Consider the following 24464-nt stretch of genomic DNA (forward strand, 5'->3'; position numbering starts at 1 on the left):
AGATAACGCAGAATTTCTGCACGGAAATATCATATGTACTTCGGTAGATCATAATAAAATATGCTTAAGTAATCACTTAGTGATTCAAGACGATGCTCATCCCGTCGAATCCCGGCCACTTAGGCACTCGTAATGAGTGCACCTCTGTACACAGTGCGTTGGACATTGTGCCACTGTCACATTATTCTGTGACACAGTACATGAGGGTAGACCACCAAAGGGAAAACTAAGAGGTAGAACTTAAACTGAGAGGATTCGATCCGGCATCGGAGCTGGAATCCGGCGTGGCTTAGTGGATAAAGCGTCAGCACGTAGAACTGAAAACCCGGGTTCGAGTTCCGGTGCCGGAGAGAATTTTTCTCTGTTCTATCCATACTTCATGCAAAGTAAAGGCTTTTAGATTCTATGGTTTTGAGCAACTTTTCAGCAAGGTTTCTTATCCCGCGAAGGTGCCAGTTTCTTGTTTTTGATGTGAAGAATTCTTTTGATATCCATTTCAACGGCTTCCAAGTTTTGGAAATTTCTTCCACGCAAAAAGTAAACCATGGCTCGTACAGTAGAGAGGCAAGACCTGCCCTGTGCCCTTATCATGTACTGTGGCTATATCACAAATGGGTATGGAGAAGGAAGATAGGTTTTAGTCTGAGATGTATTTCCATGTCGATAGATTCGTATAATATTAACCATAATGAAACAAATTCTCTTTCTGGTAGTTCATTCTTTCCCCTCTCGCACAGCTCACATGCCAGGTTTCGCCACCTCATCTATATCGGATGGTAATCTGAAGACGCAAGATCAGGCTATACATTTCGTGTGATTGCAGTTTGATTCCTCCCAAATCCTGGATTTATTCTATGGTTCTTCGAACCGTATGGGAGCTCGAATTGCCCTGTTCCAAGAGGAATCTATTTCGATTAACTAATGCCGGGTCTCTCGAAACTAGTTGAACTCGTTCTAGTTATTGAAGAAAAAGGTCCGCAACGACTGTTTGGAACGAACTCCCAGTGAATCATACCTTCAAAATTCCATCACATACGTAACATTATTTTGGCGCCAAACCGATTTTATTTAAGGACGATTTTTGCAGGCTATAGGAATATAAATATAAAGTATAAGCAGCACTAAAAAGACAGAAAAATCAAAGTGTAAATCAATGCAAAAATAATAATAAGTATTCACGTGAATAACCCAAAGAGCAAGAATAAATTCCAGAATAATATATCCCATGTTGGCTATATAAATATAAATATAAAGTATAAGCAGCACTAAAAAAAGACAGAAAAATCAAAGTGTATATAGTCAATCATGATCAACCAACGGGGATCAAGCCACTGTTTTGAGGTATCAGGGTTGCAGTAATACAACCATTATTCTTCAGATGTGATAATTTTCCTGACAAATATATCGTCAAGGAAGTAACAATAAGTTGACGATAGATATACACTCTGCATTGTACCTGTTCAGGTTATACTTCATGAGATACAGATCTACCACTTCTGTATGATTTTTAAGCGTCTTCATGTAGGGTATATTGTATTTTTAAAGCACCGAGTTCTTCTGACAACCTACGAGTACTTTTTTGTGGATTTTATTTCAAAACTCTGCGCGTATTATCAATATTCCATACCTTAGGTCTTCCAGGACGTTGCAAATATTCAATGTCTCCTTCTCCATTATTGAAACGCTGGAACCATTGTTATGCTACTAGCTCACCTTTGACTTCACATATTCTTCAAGCAGCTGCGCTGCACCAGCTTCACAATCTTCTTGTTTCCCGTGGTGCTTTATAAGCACTCTAATCTCATTATTTATCATCTCCATGTTATATTCTATTAACAAATAACGATTGCCACATGCTCACAATACACTTTCATAATCATAGCGTCCTGTGAATTACATTTATCAACAGTAGCCTCACTAGAGGTTTTGATTTATCTAGAGAAAATCAAAACACGAGTGGGATTTAATTGACTATTACATGATTTCTTCTCCATATCCACGTGGATTTTATTTTCCGTCAAAATAGTTATTTTAGAGAGAAAATTATATTTCTTATATCTGTCAAATGGACAAACAGAATAAGAAATGAAGCTGTGTTGAAAAGAGTGGGTGAAGAAAAAAGGATGCTGAAACTGATTAGGAAGAGAAAAAAGAAGTGATTGGGTCACTGACTGAGATGAAACTGCCTATTGAACGATACACTGGAAGAAGTGGTACACGGAAGGAGAGTTCGGAGCAGAAGAAAATATCAGATGATAGAGGACATTAAGATATATGGATCATATGCGGAGACTAAGAGGAAGGCAGAAAATAGGAAAGATTGGAGAATTTTGTGTTTGCAGTGAAAAAGATCTGCCATTTGGCAGAAGACTATGTAGGCCTATCTATGTATGTTCCCCATCATAAAATATAAATGGTAGTAAGAATCACAGAACGCAAATATAACCTTCATTGTTAGCTCATCTCGACAAACGTTCGATGACGCACGAAAGCATTGTTAATTCTTTTAAACTGCACATTAGTAAGGGATATGTCTGCAAGAAACAGTTTGTCGTCACGTGCATCCTTTAAACATCCACTTCATTCAGTTTCATTTCGAGAAAGACGTCACTAACTCTCTTTTTATTCAGAAGTCTTAGAATATTAGTCACTTCTAGGACTCTAGCAAGACATGTGTCTGTTCAAGAAATGCAAATAAACAGCTCACATAAGCTTTAAGTTATCTCATACGACATTCTATACAATACTGCTGCCACATTGTATTCTGCTAAGTAGAATTTGAAATAAACAAGTAGTATGTGTTCTTCAACAAACGACTTGCATTTCTAATTAAAGTTGTAAAAAATGAGAGGAAAAGATGAAGAAATAACATCTATCAAACTAGTTTCTGATCCCTATGAATTATGAAAATTATCATTCATTCATAGTCTTCTGCCCAAAGGCAGATCTTTCACTCCAAACCCAGCATTCTCCAATCTTTTTTTCTTTTCCGCCTTCCTCTTAGGGTCGTATTCATAAACGAGACTTTGAATGAAGACTTCCCAAAGTCGACTTTCGTAGTAAAGTTTAACTTTATTAAAAGTCCTATTCATAGACAATACTTATGAGACTTTGGCTTTGACTTTGGTAAGTCGAGATTTGACGATCTTATTCTAATGTTGGCAATCACAATCACTGCCTTCTAAACGAATTAAATTAATAGATAGTTGAAATAGAGTAGGCACTACCAAAATCAAAGCCATCTTTTGAGCCACAAATCAATGAAACAATTGAACATCGGTACATGTTAAGCGATTGTTAGCTATTCTTGCAGCTTTACATAAGAATAATAATTATTCGTGGACTTAGTGTGAAACTAACGTAAGTAAAAAAATTGACATTTTTAGATCTTACACCAATAGATAATAATTCGTTCTTCTACTTGGTCACAAGAAATCGTAACTCAGTTCCAAACAGTCTTGTACTCGTATATAATACAATAAAATTCGTAACTACAAAATATGATGGTATAGTTAATCTGAAATAGTATTGCCTGCTAAGAATTATGTTGTGAATAAAACATCCATTGCAATTACGTTAGGTCCACATTAAGCCCTCGAATTATTTCATTATAAAATAATTTTATTCTGAAAATATGGAAGATAAGAAGATGCCACTAATGGCAGAATACTTAAAAATTAATTGAAATCAATATTCAGAAAACATTATTATGACGACCGCAGGATTAAAAATTAACTGCATATCCAACTGTATAACATGTTCTCTATAGAATTAAATAGTCAAATCAATATTAAGCCATCAATTACCTGTAGTGTAAAATCGCGATGAAATAAGAAATTCAATTATTGGTGGAATAGGTAATCCTCTTTGATTATTATTTATCAATGAATGTTGAAACATGACGAGAATATCTAATACGTCTGTTTATCAAATCTGTACCTTGATTTGAATTTATTATCTATATCTAATAATACGCTAAGTAACATAAACAGCTTTAATAATCCTCTAGATGTCCTCAATATTCTCGGAAAATTAAACAATTTTCGAAATATCGGCCATTTTCCTTATGTCCACGAACGAAAGTCAAAGTCAAAGTCTAGATTTTCGGTGACTTCGAAGTAAAGTCACGATAAAAGTTTACTTTCGTCAAAGTATCGACTGTGAATAGGAAAATGGTGACTTTGTACTTTCTAAAGTCAACTTTGGTCCAAAGTTTCGTCTATGAATACGACCCTTAATCTCCGCAAACGACCCATATATCTTAATGTTGTCTATCATCTCATATCTTTTTCCACCCGGAATATTTTTCTCGTTCACCATTCCTTCCAGCGCATCCTTCAGTACACACTTTCTTCTTAGCCATAGACCAAGCCAGTTTCTTTTTCTCTTTCTGATCAGTTTAACCATCATTCTTTCTTTACCCACTCTTTCTAGCACAGCTTCATTTCTTATTTTGTGTGCCCAATTAACACGCTTCATTCTTCCCCATAAGATCCACATTTCAAATTTTTCTAACCGTTTCTCTTCACTTCGTTGTAACATACGTGTTTCTGCCCTACTGCGGACTTTTTTTTTTTTTGCTAATCCGGGTGATCAACAAACAATAGAGGCAACAGAAAACATTGGAATTAATCGACATATATTACAGGGAGAATCCTTATTTGTAGGATTCACAACATCTTGAATACAAGATCTACTCGTACAAACAAATTATTATCAGACCTCAATTAATATTCATAATTCCGCATAGATGAACACAGCTTGACATATCTACTTCTGGTATTTTTTTTTCCCGATATTTCTGCATTCTTAATCCTAAATAAGTATCTACATCAGGCCTGGATACTAATACCCTAATCGAGTCACTGCAGACTACTTCATAACTCCCCACTGCACCTTCTCCGGTTAATATAGTAATGCTTCGGCCCAATAGGAGTAGACAGGAAGGTAAGCATTGCTCAGTGAAGGATAGTATAAGGTAGGCATCAGAGCTTTTACGAACTTTCTGCTCTCGCTGATCGCTTAAAATCCACCACTGATGTACAGTGTATTTGTTTACAAGGAGGTATAAGCGAGAAGGATATGGGCGGTCGTTTCGTCGTTCTTTTCCACTTCTCTTTTATGCTGAGGGTTGATCTACATCAAACTTGCATACGAACCACCGGTTGTTAGATAACGCAGGGTAACAGCTAATTTTTATCGAGAAGGTATTGTTTCACGATACTAGGGGTTTTTGTTTCCCTTATTTTGTCCCGTACTAATTTCAGTGATTCCTCAAAATCTTCCTCGTTAAATCTCAAGAAATTCTGAAATCGTCCATCTTCTGTTTTCTCAACTAGCTCAAGCGGATTTCTGAATCATGCATATTTATTTCTTTCAAAAAAGTTGATACCCTGCATCTTCCATTCCTCCTTTTATTTTTAATAATAAGCATACGAGACTATATACGGCGTTAGCTATTACAATAACTTCCACGATCATCCTCTCACTATCAGTAGAGCGCGCCTTATACTGAAATGGATTTATTATTATTATTATTATTATTACTATTATTATTTTATTATTATTTTATTTATATATACATTAAAAAGAATGAAAATGGAATTTTCGGGAGGTGGTACTATGACTCAGCACTGCGACCTTTCACGATCTATTGCGCTAATCCTCAACCTAGGCGCATTCCCAAACCCACATCGGCAGACTATACTAAGGTTCGCTGCGTACCCAAGTGTCGAGCAAACAACCCCCCCCCCCTCGTTCCTATAGGTATCCTACAAGCAAAACTCAGCTCGGACTTCTCGCGACGCGCATGCTATACCCCTCTTACCCCCCTGCAGTAGGCGTGAGAGCATGCTGGGTACGGGAACATACATCATCTGCGCGAGACAGTCACACCCGCTGGTTTCTGCGCACTGCGTTTTCCTTGTCGGATGCCTATAGGCCAGCGCCCTCCGTGCGTCGCCAGCCGGCGTTGGGGGATGTTATGGAATTACGACGAAATGCATAAATGTTGGCGGAATGATGTGGATGCCTAATATGGGGAAACGGCCGAACTGCGACCTTGTCTGCTGCAAATGTCACTATGGATTTTTCAATGAAACATTCCAGACCTGACCGGGACTCGAACCCGGATAGCTTGCGTGGAAGGGTGAAGGTCTGACTACTCAGCCACCGCAGAGGACACGCTCTTATACTGAGAAGCAGCCTGGTCTGGCATAATAATAATAATAATAATAATAATAATAATAATAATAATAACTGTTATTTACTATGTAACATAATGTTTAATAAACTGACAATACAAAATAGATTGATTTAATACACTGTTACAAGATGTGCTCATATTAAAGTTGATACCCTGTATCTTCCATTCCTGCTTATATTTTTAATAATAAGCATATGAGACTATAAACGGCGTTAGCTATTACAATAACTTTCACGATCATCCTCTCACCATCAGTACAGCGCGCCTTATACCGGAATGGATTTTTTATTATTAATTTTATTTTATTTATATATATATATATATATATATATATATATATATATACATTAAAAAGAATGGAAATGGAATTTTCGGGAGTTGGTACTATGACTGTCTGGTGATTATCGTTGCACTACTTATTGTATTGCAATTCAACGCGGAAATGCAATGAGCGTTTTGGGTACTCTTCCCGAGTCCAGCCCTTTGGATGAACTCTTTCTCTTGTAAAATGTATTTAGTATTCCGTATGTAAATATTTGTATTTAGTTTTAAAAATAAAATAAATATTAAATTCATAATACTAAGTACAAATCGTCGTCGTTTCTGCAATAACTCCTATGTGACATATTTATCGATTTTCAGATTTTTGCTCTATTAAATAACTTAAATAGTGATACAGCAAATAATAAAATCTCCTATATGTAATTATATTTCTTAGTTTGGAAAATGTAAGAATTCACAGTCTCCTATGTACGGCTGCCATAGGAAGAATAAATGTGTTTTTTCTTCCTACTGAAAAATTTTATATTTTGCACATAGGAGTTATTGCAGGAACAACGACGAAACATTTATACACAGAATAGTTAATAAATTATACAGAAGAAAGTGTTCGTCCAAAGGGCTGGATTCGGGAAGAGTACCTAAAACGCTCATTGCATTTCCGTGTTGAATAGCAATACTTAAGTTTTGATGCAAATAAGTAGTGCAACGGCGATCACCAGTAATGGAGAACAAAATTTGGCCGATTTGAGATACGAAAACTTTAGCGTCATGACTCCAAGAACCGAAGGTTTCCACAGCAAAGGAGATAAAGATATAATTGTCTAAAAGCTGAGCATATTTATTGGCTTTTTTCTTCACGGCCAATTCAGCAGCAGATGCTGCGCTCCTGGTGATATTTCGGCAAGTGAGATGGAGCTAGAGTGTCAACGCAAATGGTACCCCAAATTAAAGATTTTCGTCTAGACTATGGAATTAAGGTGAGACCATCAGGTCCTTTACCATCCGTGCAACTAATAACTGGTGGTTCCAAATTATAAACAGTAATAATAATAATAATAATAATAATAATAATGATGATAAACAGTAAACATAATAATAATAATAATAATAATAATAATAATAATAAATTAAAGGCGAACTGAGTTAAAGGCGATATAAAAAGATCCACTGAATTCTCCTAGGTAACAAATATGTTCAATCCAAAATAGATTTATTTCGTAGAGGTTTAGCGTATATGTGATAATACCATGGTATTGGGGAACTTCAATCAGATGTTTCGATAAAGTTGCATTGTAACGCAGTGAGGAACATGTTTTCACGAACATGTTTCGGTTCCCATGGTAACGCACTTACTATGACTTCCCTTCCTTTCTCCAAATTGTTCCGCGCATCCACACGTCCTTGCATCCACCTTGTTTTTGTAGTACGATTCCTGGGAGTCTCACCCGAAGAGTTTCCTCATTGCTTTCATTCACTAATTCTTAACACGAACACACAAGCTGCGTCGTTTTGTTTCCTTCTTTCTCCATATGAGATATCGTATAATAAGCTTCGGGCTTGACAAACTGCGACAGCTTATCGCTCCATTTGTCTGGGCCTCGGTATTACATCATGATTTTTGTTTGTGGTGGTTTTTAGTGTTGAGGTTAGCATTTTTCTGCCTCCGACTTACTTCTATTTTTTGTTTAAGAAAAAACCTTTAGCATACCCATCATCGTATGTTTATTACATTTAAATCATTTGTGAGTTGTGGCATTGACGTGCACACACAAAAACGAAAAATAAGCTTTTTCTTTCTTTCATCTAAGATCAAAGAAAATAAAATAATAATGAAGGAAAAATCCCAACAAAAATAAATACTCTTACATAAAAACAACGACAAAAATACTTCTATCAGATATATAACACCACAGCCCAAATTACTTGTCTCAACCTATGAGGCATGGATATCAAATTTCTATAATACCGACGACGTGTCAATACTGTATTTCAGACCTCTTGAATTTAAACTCACAAGGCGTCCTTTGTTCTCAGTATATTTGCAGGTCAATTCGACTCCACTTCTCTTTTATCTTCACCCATACTTTTTCAATGGGGTTCAAATCGGATGCACAGGGAGGGCAGTTCATCATATTCATATCCTGCCTTCGAAAAACAAGTAAGGTGGCTTTAGTAACTACGCGGAATACATAGAAACTCTAAAAAGTGGAAAGTCTTTTAATTAGGCTACGTCATTTGACTCTGCACCCTACATAAATGTTGTCGAATTTAATTTTCAAAAGATTGAAAACTGGAACGAAACATAAAAGAACTAGAAGCGAAAAGAGTGAGTACTATAAAACTATAACAATCCAACTTTATGTGTCAGACATAAGGATTGTATTAATAACACATTAGGCCTAAGTAAGAGTTGAAGAAATAGAGATTAAACTTATGAGACGCTAGCGAAATGATCACCAACGAAATGAATTAGTACTGAACGTTTGAAATATGGCGGATACCAGAACTTATTATAGCAATTCTAATGAAGACTGCATCTCACTGAACATGATGACATACCAACGTAAATGAAGATGTATGAAGCATGACTTTTGACAGAGTGGAGATACAAATCTACTTGAAGGCGGGGTTGTCTTAGTAGTCTGAGACGTAAAATTTATTATGATACTGCATTGGTTCATCCATGGAGAAGGTTTGAAAATTGCTGCTTTGTGATTTGTAAAATGAGATGCCTCGTTCTCCAAATGAAGCGGTGTCATGTTGCAATACCAACAAATCTAGTATGTGAATTACATACGCGTAACACGAGTCTCTAATAACTGATACTTTAAAAAAATACTGAAAAATATACCTACATTTTTTAACTTTTTGTGGCTTTAATAAGTCTTATTTTTTATTAGCAATATAGCGGTACATTACGTTATTTTACAAGTCATAACTGTGACCAATAAATGAAAGACAGCACAAATGAAAGAATAGAAATAGTATACTGACAAATGATGGTGCGTTATTCTTCACAAAGAAATCAAAAGACCTAACACCAAAAGTCACAAAAAATATGTTAGTTAAATTCAAAACTAAACAAAAGGCATCACACATTAAATAATAAAATATACTGATGATGTTTGTGTTTATAGTCCATTTTCAACTATATTCTAATCCCCATTCCAAACAAGACGACTCCGCATGCCAACAAACATAACGTAAAATTCTTCCGCGCCCCAACCGCTGATTGATCCTATGTTCGCGCCGGAAAACGAGCATGTATCAACACATGTGGAGCAATGACAGATGACGTGACATAACAGATAATATTATTTTAAACTAGCAAGCTAACATAAAGCATCGAATGCATGCGGGATTTTTACGAGACTATACTTCAATTACAAAGTGTCCACATCAGGTAATTGACTGTTTCTTAAGGCTTTCGTTATGAAGTATGAGGCGTGAATTACTGGCAAATGACTCGGTCATTATAACCTATACTATTACTAAACATAATGACACAGGGCGTTAACAACACGCAATTTACCACAGCACAGCAACGACTTGTAGACTATTCATTGTTATGTTATCACACTTCACTGTCCATGGTCTGCTACCGATCCCGCCTACAAATCACATTCCTTTCTGACAGTCTTTGCTAGTTTTTCAACTGCTTGACATATATTTTCTCCTGGTGCTTAGAAGACAGCAAATTTTCCATTAAGACTTTAAAAATATAAAAATATAAAAAATTATATATATAATTAACGTCGCGTTCTAGGGACCACGAAGAGGTTCTACTGTATGTTCAGCAGCCAATAGCAAGGAAATTTTTCTATATGCGGACTCTCTTGTTTGGAATAATTGACTGCATGCCTAAATAAAATGATGAACTTTCTCTTTCCAAACTACACAAGGAAAGGCATGTCTTAAATCCGAAATATAGGAAAATTGATTTAATTTAAAAATTGTACGGATTTACTAGACAACTAGTACCTATGTAATTTATTTCGCAGAACTCACATGAAATAATTGTTGTAATTGTAACCGCTACCGACATTATTATTCCACTTATAAAGTTCGTTATTTTAAATTTGTATGAATATTAAAAGATATTAGTGACTCATAAAGAACTTAAAGTAGGCCTATATTATGTTTTTGTCTAGTAACAAACAGGCCTACTAATGTGAAATCTAACTATGAGAGGAAGGGATATTTAAAGACAATTTGCTGTTACGGACATTCCTACGCGCGCAGGAAGGTCGCACTTAAACAGCTTTGAAACAGGCGGAAAGTATGTGAAGAAGAGGTGTCCTCCTCTTCTTCTTCTTATTCTTCTTCATCATCATGAATTAGATTTTTTGTCTGGTTCCGACGTTAAAAGAAATTTTCGTTTTTACATCTAAAGGAAATGTTCATAATACCGGTTCTTTCTTTAGATTTCTACATTTGCCAATAAGTTTGAAATTTCAAGCTAATGTCTTAAATATTTGTTTCTTTTGTGGTCCATGGACTGCCATTACTTTGTATACTTTCAATTTTGTCTTTGAATAGTCTTTTGATCTAATGTCCTTCTTATAGTTCCAAAAATTATATGGAATTTATTTATTTTTAATATTCACATCTTATTTTTGGCAGTACATGTTAAAACCTATAGGTAAGCCCATTTAAAATTGGTTAACTGCTCAATTATTTCTTTATGTAATTTTTCATCTAATAATGAGATAGATATTCGAGAAAAAATGGGAATACAAGGGCACAGTACATCAGTTATTCATAGATTTCAAAAAGGCATATGACTCGGTTAAGGGAGAAGTTTTATATATTATTCTTATTGAATTCGATTAATTAAAATGTGTCTCAGCGAAAATTACAGTAGAGTCCGTATAGGCCAGTTTCTGTCTGACGCTTTTCCAATTGACTGCGGGCTATAGCAAGGGGATGCACTATCATCTTTAATTTTTAAGCGGAGAGGATGGTATATTTTTGTGAAAAATGAATAAATTTTCAACAATAAAATTCTTTAAAATAGTCTGTGATATGTGTGGAATGCATAGCATAACATTTTGTGGGTATTTGTGCCCTTATCGGATTTTGAGTCGCCATTTTTAAACTTCCTACGTTATGGATTTTTAAATCACTCGCCCACTTTTATTGTTGTTTCCGGTAAATTAAATTTTCAACAATTTTTTTTCTTTAAAATACCCTCTGATATGTGTGGAATGCATTGCATAACATTTTGTGGGTATTTGTACCCCTAGTCTGATGTTGAGACGTCATTTTTAAACTTCCTGTGCTATGGATTTTTAAATCACACGCCCGCTTTTATCGGTTTCCAATAACTTCATTCTTTTTTGCTACATTGCCAGACAAAAATGGATATAATTTCTGAACTATTAAAGATACATGGATGACATTTAGAACACACATTCTTTAAACTATTAGGAAACGTTTCTCTGTAACGGAATATTTTTAATTGATTTCATTTTAAAAATACGTCAGTTTGTTTCCAAGAAAGGAAATCAGAAAATTGTTATTAAATTTTAATTGTTTATTTTACAAACGTAGGGACTAATATCAAAATTCTGTTACAGACAGTTTGTAGAACATGCTTTTGCAAATACATTGCAAGAAAATGTTTGAATCTATCTTTAAAAACGGTTTAGATATATCGGTTTTAGTAAAGTCCTACATGGGGTATATATATTTTTTTTCAAATCTGGGCCCCCAAATAATTTTGTTTAATATTTATATTTGGTTGAGTTGCCACAGCTATGAGCTCTCCACATACAAAAAATGAATATTTTACACCAAATATTAAAAAAAGTTTTTAAAAATACTATCCTCTCCCATTAACTTTGCTCTAGAATATGCCATTATGAAACTCCAGGAAAACAGAGAGGGTTTGAAATTGAACGGATTACATCAGCTGCTTGTTTATGCGGATGACCTGAATATAGCATATTAGGAGAAAATCCACAAACGATTAAGGAAACACGGGAATTTTATTTGAAGCAAGTAAGGAGATAGGTTTGGAAGTAAACCCTGAAAAAACAAAGTATATGATTATGTCTTGTGACCAGAGCATAGTACGAAATGGAAATATAAAAATTGGAAATTTAGCCTTTGAAAACGTGGACAATTCAAGTACCTTGAGAAACAGTAACAAATATAAATGACACTCTAGAGGAAATTAAAAGCAGAGTAAATATTATGGGAAATGCCTGTTATTATTATTCGGTTCAGAACCTTTTATCATACAGTCTGCACTCGAAGAAGCTCAAAGTTAGAATTTAAAAAACAATTATATTACCGGTTGTTCTGTATAGTTGTTAAACTCGGACTCTCACTTTGAGAGAGGAAGAGGTTAAGGGTGTTCGAGACTAAGGTACTTATGAAAATATTTGGGGCTAAGGGGGATGAAGTCACAAGAGAATGGAGAAAATTACACAACGCAGAACTGCACGCATTGTATTCTTCACCTAACATAACGAGAACTATTACATCCAGACGTTTGAGATGGATATGTAGCACGTATGGGTGAATCTAGAAATGCATATAGAATGTTAGTTTGAAGACCTTTGGGATGACCATGGCGTAAATGAGAGGATAATATTAAAATGGATTTGAGGGAGGTGGGATGTGATGATAGGGGTTGGATTAATCTTGCTCAGGATAGGGACCGATGTCGGGTTTATGTGAGGTGGCAGTGAACCTTCGGGTTCCTTAAAAACCACTTGCAAATAAGTAATAAGATCTGTATTAACATAAATACATCCATGGTTTCTTTGTTTGGGATGTGCGGTAGCGTCACTGTTAAGGCGTCCGTTTTCGCTAGATGTCGCAAGGTTGCGTGTTCGATCTCCGATGGGGTCATGGATTTCCGTATTGATCTAATCCTTTGGGCCACATTATGACTTTGGAGCTTATTCAGCCTCTAACATAGAATTAAGCATCAGGGACTTCTTGGGAGCGAAGAAGGCCATCACGTAGGTAGAAAGACTCCCTAGTGCCACTCAATGCCGATTGTCTCTGCCAAGCTAAGGACCCTTACGGAGGCCTGTAATGGGATAGGTTTGTTTGCATTGCTTTGATCTATTTTTAGTAATTAGTTTCTGTGAAGAATTTAACTTAGAAACATATTTATTTTTCATTGAATAAATTAAAGCTTTTGATAAAATAATAGGATAAAATCTGTAAAATCCTGGCAAGGAAAGGACTAACGAAACATTTCATACAAATATAATAATTCAGAAACATGTACTAAAGAACACATATGTAAATAAATTAGAGTGAATACATAGCAATAAGATTTTCCATTATCAGCCATGAAATAATAAGACTATGATTAAAGGAAATTATAGGGAGTATAACACTAGGCGATATAATAGTAAATACAATTGCATTTGCAGACAATCAGATCGTGTTGGTCAAAACGGAAGATTAATTGCATAAAATGCTATATTCTTTAAATACAATGACAATAAATTAAATACGGAAAAATCAGCAGAGAAACTAAAGGCAATGACAGTTTGTTCAATTAAATGAAGTAAAATTTTAGCTGTGTAGGATGTAGAATTGTTGCTAATGTAGACGAAATACAGTGGAAGCTCTTAAGTTCGACTGAAATCAAGTTCGACATTCCTATAGTTCGGCTGCTTACGTAGCAGAATTAGACACGCTCCTATACGGGCACTAAGAAATGGGTTTGATATTTGAATGTAAATTGGTCCTGTGTCTTGTAGTGATAATTTTGTTAAAAGAAAACAGAATATTTTATTGATTAGGACATCCATATTGAATCACTGATTTTAAATTAATGAACTCTTCTTTTTCTATTTGAGAATTGTACCGTTTGTGAGATGGAACTGTCGAAACCCACTGTGGTATTAGAAGCGCATACACAAGTCTCGGGGCGGGCAGGAAATGCAAGTACAGTACTGTATTCGTTAAAGGATAACCAATAAGAATTTGTATTCCTCTTACCTGCCACACCCACTACCCTTATTGGTCAGAACTTTCAATTTTGTTTTGTCGAACTTAGGAGAGTCCACTATAGATATAAATGGCAAATAAATAAATTTAACTCTATAACTGGAACATTAAGATTAACTCTGAAAAATAATGCAATACCACAATCAATAATTAAATTTTACAAGGCCATGGCAGTTTCCAACATTAGGCCTACTTATTAGATCTCTGCACGATCTCAATCAAGCCCGCGGGATGGGTTCGGGTTGAAATTACTTATGTTAGTCGGGTTCGTGCAGGGCTCGGGTCTTGAAGAAGAGCAAATAAATTTCCCCCCGTGAATTATATACTGATTAAAAATAATAGGAACATTTTAATGCATACATGATTAGACTAACGCTATTTTAAGTTATACTCAGTTCGACTTCGTATTTCGTAATGGCATTTGTTTCCTACGAACATTTTAATGCATACACATTAGACTAACGCTATTTTAAGTTATGCTCAGTTCGACTTCGTATTTCGTAATGGCATTTGTTTCCTACGAACATTTTAATGCATACACGATTAGACTAACGCTATTTTAAGTTATGCTCAGTTCGACTTCGTATTTCGTAATGGCATTTGTTTCCTACGAACATTTAATGCATACACGATTAGACTAACGCTATTTTAAGTTATGCTCAGTTCGACTTCGTATTTCGTAATGGCATTTGTTTCCTACGAACATTTTAATGCATACACGATTAGACTAACGCTATTTTAAGTTATGCTCAGTTCGACTTCGTATTTCGTAATGGCATTTGTTTCCTACGAACATTTTAATGCATACACGATTAGACTAACGCTATTTTAAGTTATGCTCAGTTCGACTTCGTATTTCGTAATAGTATTTGTTTCCTACGAACATTTAATGCATACACGATTAGACTAACGCTATTTTAAGTTATGCTCAGTTTGACTTCGTATTTCGTAATGGCATTTGTTTCCTACGAACATTTTAATGCATACACGATTAGACTAACGCTATTTTAAGTTATGCTCAGTTCGACTTCGTATTTCGTAATGGCATTTGTTTCCTCTCTCCTTTTTTCTTAGACACAGAGCACTGATTAATTGTTTTACCTGGCAGACTGGGAGATTAGGTACTCTTTCTGATGCTCCTATATATATATATATATATATATATATATATATATATATAAAATATGTTCCTGACTCCTGTGGCCTCTCGCCTCTGCTTTATCCGCGAGTCGTTTGGTTTCGGGGCGGACAATAAGTAAATAAATAATAATAAATTCTAACAAGCAAATATTCTCATGGAGGCAGATAAAAAGTTAATGTTTTTTCTTCTACCATGTTAATAATACCAAAACAAATGCTTATACAAATTTTGCCACTCGACCGCAGTTACGAGGCCGTCCTGAAAATGATTTTCCCTAGGGTCGTTTACAGAAAGAAAACATAACACTGTACAACATTAAAAATGCCCTTTACATGAAAACATGTGTTTCTTGTATATTTATGGCTGGAAATAACGAATCTGTACTCGGTTTTTGCCTAAGACGAACCATTTTCCAAAAAATCCACAATTTACTATTTTATATATTTCCTCGATAATATTGCTATGTTTCCTTAATGTAAATTATTTTTTGAATATCCTGCTTCTTCTATCAAACATTTTCAGTGCAGGGATAGATTTAGACACATTTAGAAATATATATCTACATCAATCATTCACTGCCAGGTTGATCATACCATAATTCCAGCATTCATTTAGAAGACGACAAAGCAATTTTGGGCACTATTTTGCGGAGAAAGAAGGCATTATTTATTGCTGTGATGTGAATGGGTTATTTCAGGCATTGGGACATGAACACATTGTAGGAGATTGGCGCCTGTTTATTGACTCTTCCAAATGTAGTCTAAAGGCAGTACTCCTCCATATAGGCAATGTTTTTCCCTCTGTTCCTATAGTATATAATGCTGTAAATACCAAGGAAACATATGAGGTAATGAGTGCTATATTGAAATTAATTGACTACTCTACATTCAAATGGCACATTGGAATATTAACAGGCATGCAACAAGGATACACTAAATTCTGCTGCTTCCTATGTGAATGGGATAGTCGTGACAGAAAAAGTCACTACATCCGTAAACAGTGGCCTCCACGACAAAACTACATTCCTGGCACCAAAAACATATCTCATGAACACTTGTGAATCCGCAATATGTCTTTCTTCCACCATTGCACATTAAACTTGGTTTAATGAAAATTTTTGTAAAAGCGCTGGACAGAGAAGGGTTAGCCTTCTTGTATCTCAGAAACAAATTCAAAAGTTTAAGTGAGGTAAAGGTAAAAGAAGGGGTTTTTATTGGCCCACAAATTAAATCAGTCATGCACGACGAAGACTTTGAAAATAAACTATCAGAAGGAAAAAAAGCAGCCTGGCAGGCATTTAAATCAGTATGTTCAAGTTTCCTTGGAAACGAGAAAGCTGAAAACTATGAAAATCTTGTTCGTGACATGGTGAAATGCTTTCGTGTTACAGGCTGCAATATGTCTTTAAAACTACACTTTTTGGACTCACATCTAGATTTTTTCCCTCAAAACCTGGGTGCAGTTAGTGATGAGCATGGCGAAAGATTCCACCAGGACATTGCTATGTTTGAAAAGCGCTTCAGTGGACGATGGAATGGAAGTATGCTAGCTGAATATTGTTGGTCTGCTATCAGGGACACTTCACCGGATGCCTACAAGCGGAAACGGCCAAAAAAATCATTTTAGTGCACGTGTTTTCCGTAATGAGTGTCGCTGTTAATTTTCTCTCTGACCAATTTGTATAAATATGAAAAGCGGGTCTCCTAAAAAAACGGTGCGTGATGGACCATTTTGGTTTTCAGATATGAATCAAACACCTTTTGTTTATACAGAATCACATACTTTCATCTAAAGGGCAGACACAAAGTTCAAATTTGTTGTACAGTGAATTACATAGAAAGATTTATTGAAACAGATACAGCAATTGTTGCACTATTTTTCAACATATTTCCCACTAGAACTGAGATATTTGTCATACCGTGGAATAAACAGAAAGTCGCACAACAAATGTCTCAATTCCAGTGGAGAATATGTTGAAAAATAGCGTAACTATTACTGTATCTGTTCCAATAAATATTTCCATGAAATTATGTTTTCTTTCTGTAAATGTCCCTATGGAAAATTACTTTCTGGACGGATTCGTAATTGCGGTCGAGTGGCCAAAATTTGTACAAGCACTTGTTTTAACATTATTAAAATGGTGGAAGAAAAATATTAACTTTTTTATCTGCCCTCATGAGAATGTTTGCTTGTATGATAATCTCTGATTTTGGGTCGGGTTCGGGTCTAGTTCAGGTCGAGCTTGACCGGGCCGGGTCTAAGAATTGCGACCCGTGCAGATTTCCATTACTTAGGTCCTATAGCTCAAAAGCATGGACAACTAACAAACAATATGATCCCCAAGGAAAAGGAATCCAGAAAAACCTAAAAATGATGGTATCAGCGGTGTAGATCCGGAATGGGTTGAAACCCAAGCTGTGACGAAGGAAAAGAAGTTTGTTCTGTTTGTTGAAATATTTAACTAAATCATTAGTATCAATAGTAGAGAATACAGACAACGTAATGTTTACAAAACAGAGTTATATAAAATATAAAATAGCTTAAATATGTAATAAAATCACTGCGAACACAAATAATTTCATTGCAGAAATTCCGGGAACGATGATAGAGATGTTTACATCCTGTTAGTAACATCACAACTTCGCAATACTCAACTAGCAATTCCGAGACTTCTGTATGACATGACCAATAAATGGATCTGCTTATTTTTCCAAAGCAATTCAATGAAAGACAAAGACGTTCTGCGAAAAAATCCCCTACATATGTGCCACACGCGATGCATCTCATCTTATTCTTCTTCCTGTTCGTCTTCTTTTCGGCATTTCAATTGAAATTGACACCGCAGCTGTCTGCGGCACGAACAGTTGCTTCAGCTATGGAATGTGATTACTTTTTTTCTCTTTGCTTTTACTAAGAAGTGAATATTATTCAATGGAAGCAATAGTTTTTTATCTTACGTAATTGCGTATTGAACAGATTCTGGTTGTGCCAGACGACAACAAACAAATGACTACCGTCATGCAATACTCGGTCGTATTGCGCGTTCCCACACAGGGAGGGAACACTGCTGGATGGTGCACAACCTCTTATCTTGCGCCACAAGTTAAACCCTCATTCACAATGTTAACCTAAAGCACAATCGTAACCCTGAACTTACGACAGAGATATGCGATCCGTGGTTCGCAAGTCCTATGCGGTCCTCCAGTAGATATATTTCATACACGAATAAAGTTAAACACTTTCATTCCTATGCATTTCTTATAACTCTCTTTGCTCTGTTTCATTCTGATATGTATCGTAAATGCCATTATCTCTCCTGTGAGAGTTTCATTGCTCCTTGTACTAGCCTTCCTAATTTAAATTGATTCGGTCATTTGTAAACCCACATGAGTCACAGAAAATAAGTTTCGAGAAAAACAGGAAAAAACTACCTATAGTTAATGGATTTTCTGTGACGTTTGTGAAAATTTTACAGAAGGACCATACATTACTATGTCTGATTACAAAAGCATTGTATCTTAATTATCTCATTTCATATCATCTTAAAATATTTTTTAATTTCTTGGACTAATGTTGTTTTAACAAGTACCATAATAACAACTCCAGTATCCTGACAAAATATGGAGTGTATTGTTTGTTGTAGTGTGAAATACATTATTATACAGTTTTCACTAAATTTATATTGTTATTTTTATTTCATATTCAAAATGATTCATATCAGTAACAAATTAAATTCAAAATATCATAGTCGACTTAAAAAAGCTATTCGCGAGTAATTAATTTTCATACCAGTGTGTCACATGTTTAATGGCAATGTATGAGTACAGACATATATTTGATTTACAATAAGAAAATAATATGAAATAATATGAATTGCATATTATCCCCCCCAAAAAGACGGTGTTTCTTGCTTTGGGATCTCTCTTCGAGGACTTTTTCTCTTTATATCATGCACTTCTATAAGTCCTTAAAGGTACACAGGTACACATCTTATTCATTTTTGCTTTCAAATGACATAGTTTTATTAAAAATGTCTATTCTATCTGGTACAAGTACTTTCATAGATTGTTGATTATTTTTTCTTCTACAGAACTCTTGGAACTACACTCACTGTCCAACACCTTGACAAAGAAGTGCATGATAGCAAATGCGTCATGGCTGCATCATGGCGTTAAGCGTTAAAGTACATGAGTCCGGGACAGATGTGGTTTGAAAGAACTCAATACTTTAAGATTTTTTTATAGAATGTTTAGTAATGATCGGACTCATGTTGTTTTGACTGAAAATGATGCGTATACCCATAGTGCTTCCTATAGTACCGGTAACTCATTTTCGTAAAAATGTGGACTCATGTGGTTTTCCAAATGACCGATTCAATTGCTCTCTACTAGAATTGTCACAGTTTGATATGAAGTTTTGAAATCTTCCATTCGAAACATACAGGCCTATGTTTACCATTACATTTTTATTCATTACTCTAAATTCTTTCAATTTCTACTTGGTACCTCTTTACGTTCTTTTTTCCTTCTTTGATAACAACTAGCCTTTTCCTGCTTTTGATTATTCATATGTGTTTTAGCAATAATGAATAAGTTCAATGCAAATCGCCTTCTGAATGATCTACCACTGCTTATTGCAATGATAGTGTTCTAGCTAGAGAGCAGACGCGATCTACAGGCTTATTCGAAAGTTACAACTTTATTTAGCTCTTCACCATCGAATATGGTATATTGCGTGGGGTGGGACTTCAAAAAATTGTTTAATGTTCTAATTTTTTACAAAAAATAATGATAATCCAAATCTGCTTAAAAACCTATTGATTGTCCTTCTGTAGCATTATTTTCTGAATTTAAAATCTATAAGATGGAAGAAATATACAAATAAAGAGCGCAGGGGAAAAACAATCAAAGTCACAAATCTCTTAAGGGTGATGTCATCTTCTAATTCAGTATATGACTGCAAAATTTATTGCTGTTCCTAATGAAAAAGTAGGAAAGTATGACTGTATCTGTGGTGATAATTCTCCTTTATCAGTTTTCATAACAAAAACACTAAAGTTTGCAGTATTATATTGAATTAGATGTTGATATCACCCGTATGAAAAGTTTAACTTTGATTGTTTTTCCCCTGTACTCTTCAAATGTATAGTCACAAAAATCGCAAATATTATGTACCATTTACTTATATTTACAATGCTAGGCAGAACGTTAATTTACCATTAAGAACGCAACAATTTTCAATAACTGCAGGTTTACAACATACTGCAGTATTAGCCTAGGATCAAGATTATATAGCTCCATAATCGAAATGCACTCTGATTTTCAATATTTTTCATTATTAAATTCAATAAAGACTTAAAACATCTGCTTATAAATTATATTTAAATTGATTCTATGTATAACATTTTTCATGCATTTCTTTTTTCTTTATTATTCTTGTTCTATATGCATTTCTGTGTATTAACTTTTGTAACTTATTTCTAATACGAGTAAGTAGATGAAACTACACCAAAATTCGAGCTTTGCTGTTACCGAATATTCCTAATTCTGCATATCTTCTACAGTATGCAATTTAGTTTATATTATGTAAATACCAAAATATCAAATCAAATTTGAAAGTTCTCTGACTTTGTTAAGAAGTGAGTTTATATAATAATAATAATAATAATAATAATAATAATAATAATAATAATAATAATAATAATAATAATAATAATAATAAGTAATATAGTGTTTTACATAAAGGAACAGGGTTCAATCAAGTGCGTATGAACCAATAGCTGAAAATACGCCGCCGTAGTTCATCTGTCGCTTCTCAATTTAATAATTCACACTGCTCACACCATATTCTGAATTTTATCTAATTTCCTGGACTTCCTGTAAAACCATTTCAGCATTCATAATATTATGCTTTCCTATGGACTTCGGTCTAACTTAACGTTTTTTATCTAGCATTGACTGGATTTCTTCTAATATTTTTTACAAGTTTCCACAATGACAACAAGTGTGAAATGAATAATTTCGAGGGAAAAATCGTTCCGGAGCCGGGTATCGAACCCGGGACACCGACACAATTTGTCGGTGTCGGTTAGAGTTCCCGAGTACCTCAGTGGTAGAGCGTTGGTACGTTAAACCAAAGGTCCCGGGTTCGATACCCGGCTCCGGAACGATTTTTCCCTCGAAATTATTCAAATCAACTTTACAGGGAGTTATACCTGAAATCTTGATTTGCATAATACACGTCACTGCTCGTGAACAGAAAACCACAATTTAAGTCACACGGAGTTAGTGTGCACTCGAAGTTGGTTGCTTGACGGTTGTCAGCCCACTTTGAGGTCTGTGGATATAGAGGGAAAAATTGTGTCGGTGTCGGTTAGAGTTCCCGAGTAGCTCAGTGGTAGAGCGTTGGTACGTTAAACCAAAGGTCCCGGGTTCGATACCCGGCTCCGGAACGATTTTTCCCTCGAAATTATTCAAATCAACTTTACAGGGAGTTATACCTGAAATCTTGATTTGCAACAAGTGTGAAAGCCATGGCACCAATAGTAAAATGAGTGAAAAGAAGTTTCTGTGAAAGTAAATCCCATTATTTTACTAACAAAATCATATTATTTTTCTCCAAACTTACCTTTTAACAGAATTAAGGACTTTCAATATTGTTTCGTGATTTTTTAATAAGTTAACCCTATACATAGAGTGGCAATCATTGTAGATAAATCATCAATAAATCTAAGTCCTGTTGTTCTTCTGGTAATACGATAGATTTCGTATCCTCTAGCTGGAGTGTTCTGTATATGGACGGAAGGGTGGTAGACAGATAGGGAGCTGAGTGAATGTACAGATAAATGGAAGACTGAATGGATATATGGACGAGTGGGTTACAGAATGATGGTAGATAGACGGCAGTATTCCGAAAATTCTACTACATGCTCCGATATTATTTTTATCCAGGTCTCCTTTTCTAAAAGAGCTGATAAATGAATGATTATGGTATCTCAGTGTGAGCACTATTTAATGAATTATAAATCAGTACATTTGTGACTGTTGTGGTTGTTCTAGGTGCACGTGCACGGAGACAGCCTGGAGTCTTTGCAGCGCCAAATTCCCAAGAGGATTCTGCCACAAGAGTATGGGGGAGATGCAGGACCTGTGGATAAACTAGTAGGTAAGTCATTCGGAAAGGCTACGCTACGTGATGCTAAAAAAGACACGCTGATTAGGACAAATGTTTATATAACATTTTTTGCTCAGAATTTCTTTGGAAATAAGCTCCGTAAGTGACGGTAAATCCTCATGAATCACCCTATATATAATTATATGCAAGTTCAAAAGCAGTTTTAACGGTGTGTAAAACTGAATTCGTTTGTTTGACTTAGGGAATGTATGAATAATTTCAAGGAAAAATTGTTCCGGGGTCGGGTATCGATCTCGGGACCCTTCGCTTAGCACACGAAAAATTGTGACAGTGTCGTGTGTAGTTCCTGGAGTAGCTCAGTCGGTAGAGCATTCGTGCGTTTTAATTTTTAAGAAAGTTTTACATTTTTTAAATATATAATTCAATCCGTTACGGCGTTACGTTTTATGTATCAATAATAAATCTTGAAAACAAGACGAGAAGGGGGACATCATTGAAGTTCCAAAAATTAATGTTTTGATCTTTTATAATTTGTATACATATAAGGGAATATGATCTAGAAAAGTAGTAACAGATGACGTCATGATTATTGTATGAATGGAGCAATTCTACAGCTACGGAATATTCCATACAACCCATTAAGTGCACAGATTGAGGTCGCTCAAGAAGAACTCTGAGAGGCGATTCATAATCATATATAAGTGGAACGGATGTAGAAGAAAAGAGGGCGAAGATGCTTATAGAGAGAACTTAAGAGTTTTTAAATACAAACCCACGGATATAGGAAAGAGATAAATGTATTATAATTGTATGTAAATGTATTGTAATGTAAAAAAATGGACCACACCAACAACTAATTATTAATAAAGACATTACAGAGACAGAAATAGGTACTCCAAATGAAAATTGGCAGGTATTTATGACCGGAACGGATTTTTGCACTGTATTGATGAAGAAGGTAGTATCAGTGGTGGTGGTGGTGAGGAAGAGGAGTAGGCAATCTCAGTCTGCAATGAGACCTCTTTCTGCATCATGATGCATACAAAGACGGCTGTATTACAGTAATGGACAGATTACTCCTCACAGACCAAGTGTTTCATTTTCAAGTACATATAAACTTATACCGATTACCTCATCAGACTTAAAACAAGAACAAGTATCCGAGAACAGAGAATCTCTTGAGAGCTAAGTATGTATGTGGCTACGAATTGGAAGAACGGAGGGTCTGATCCCATGTGAAGGCAGCATCTCGGAAAATCCTACGCTCAACATGAACACATCTGAAATATCCCGAAATTTAACGTCTATATTTTGATGAAGAACAAAATTATCGGGCTGTTTTTCTTCTGTGGAGCAACAGTAAAGCCCGGTTCAGAAGGTGCTTGTTTTCTTGCGTGTTTCCTTGCTGGCTAGCAAGCTGGGTGTCGTGGTGGCTATGATGCTGGCTTCCGTGTTGGCTACGGTGATGGTTGTTGTTCTCACGAAGCTGGCTATTTTCACAGTTCAAATTGGAAAATCATCTGCTGTTTCATCTGTTGCCAACACTCATGGTCAAAAATAAACTATACCATGAGTGAAAAACGACTAAAGTCCGACATTGACAATAGTAAATGTCGTAATAAGGTAATTAAGCTATAAGTTCAAAACAGCTAAAGTCCGATATTTAATTGCTGTATCTTAGAAACTAAAGAATATATGAAAACAGGTTTAGTTGGAAAACAA

General features: G+C 35.3%; 1 protein-coding gene across 1 annotated transcript in view; it reads left to right on the forward strand.

Annotated features, from left to right (window-relative positions):
- The window catches only part of LOC138706238 (retinol-binding protein pinta-like), a 108046-nt gene that overhangs the window by 59488 nt on the left and 24094 nt on the right, over positions 1 to 24464 (forward strand). The window contains exon 6 of the mRNA XM_069835286.1: positions 22667 to 22772. Coding sequence (XP_069691387.1) covers positions 22667 to 22772 — 106 coding nt within the window. The remainder of the gene's footprint in view (positions 1 to 22666; positions 22773 to 24464) is intronic.

Source organism: Periplaneta americana, chromosome 9 (genome assembly GCF_040183065.1).
Source record: "Periplaneta americana isolate PAMFEO1 chromosome 9, P.americana_PAMFEO1_priV1, whole genome shotgun sequence".
Lineage (NCBI taxonomy): Eukaryota > Metazoa > Arthropoda > Insecta > Blattodea > Blattidae > Periplaneta > Periplaneta americana.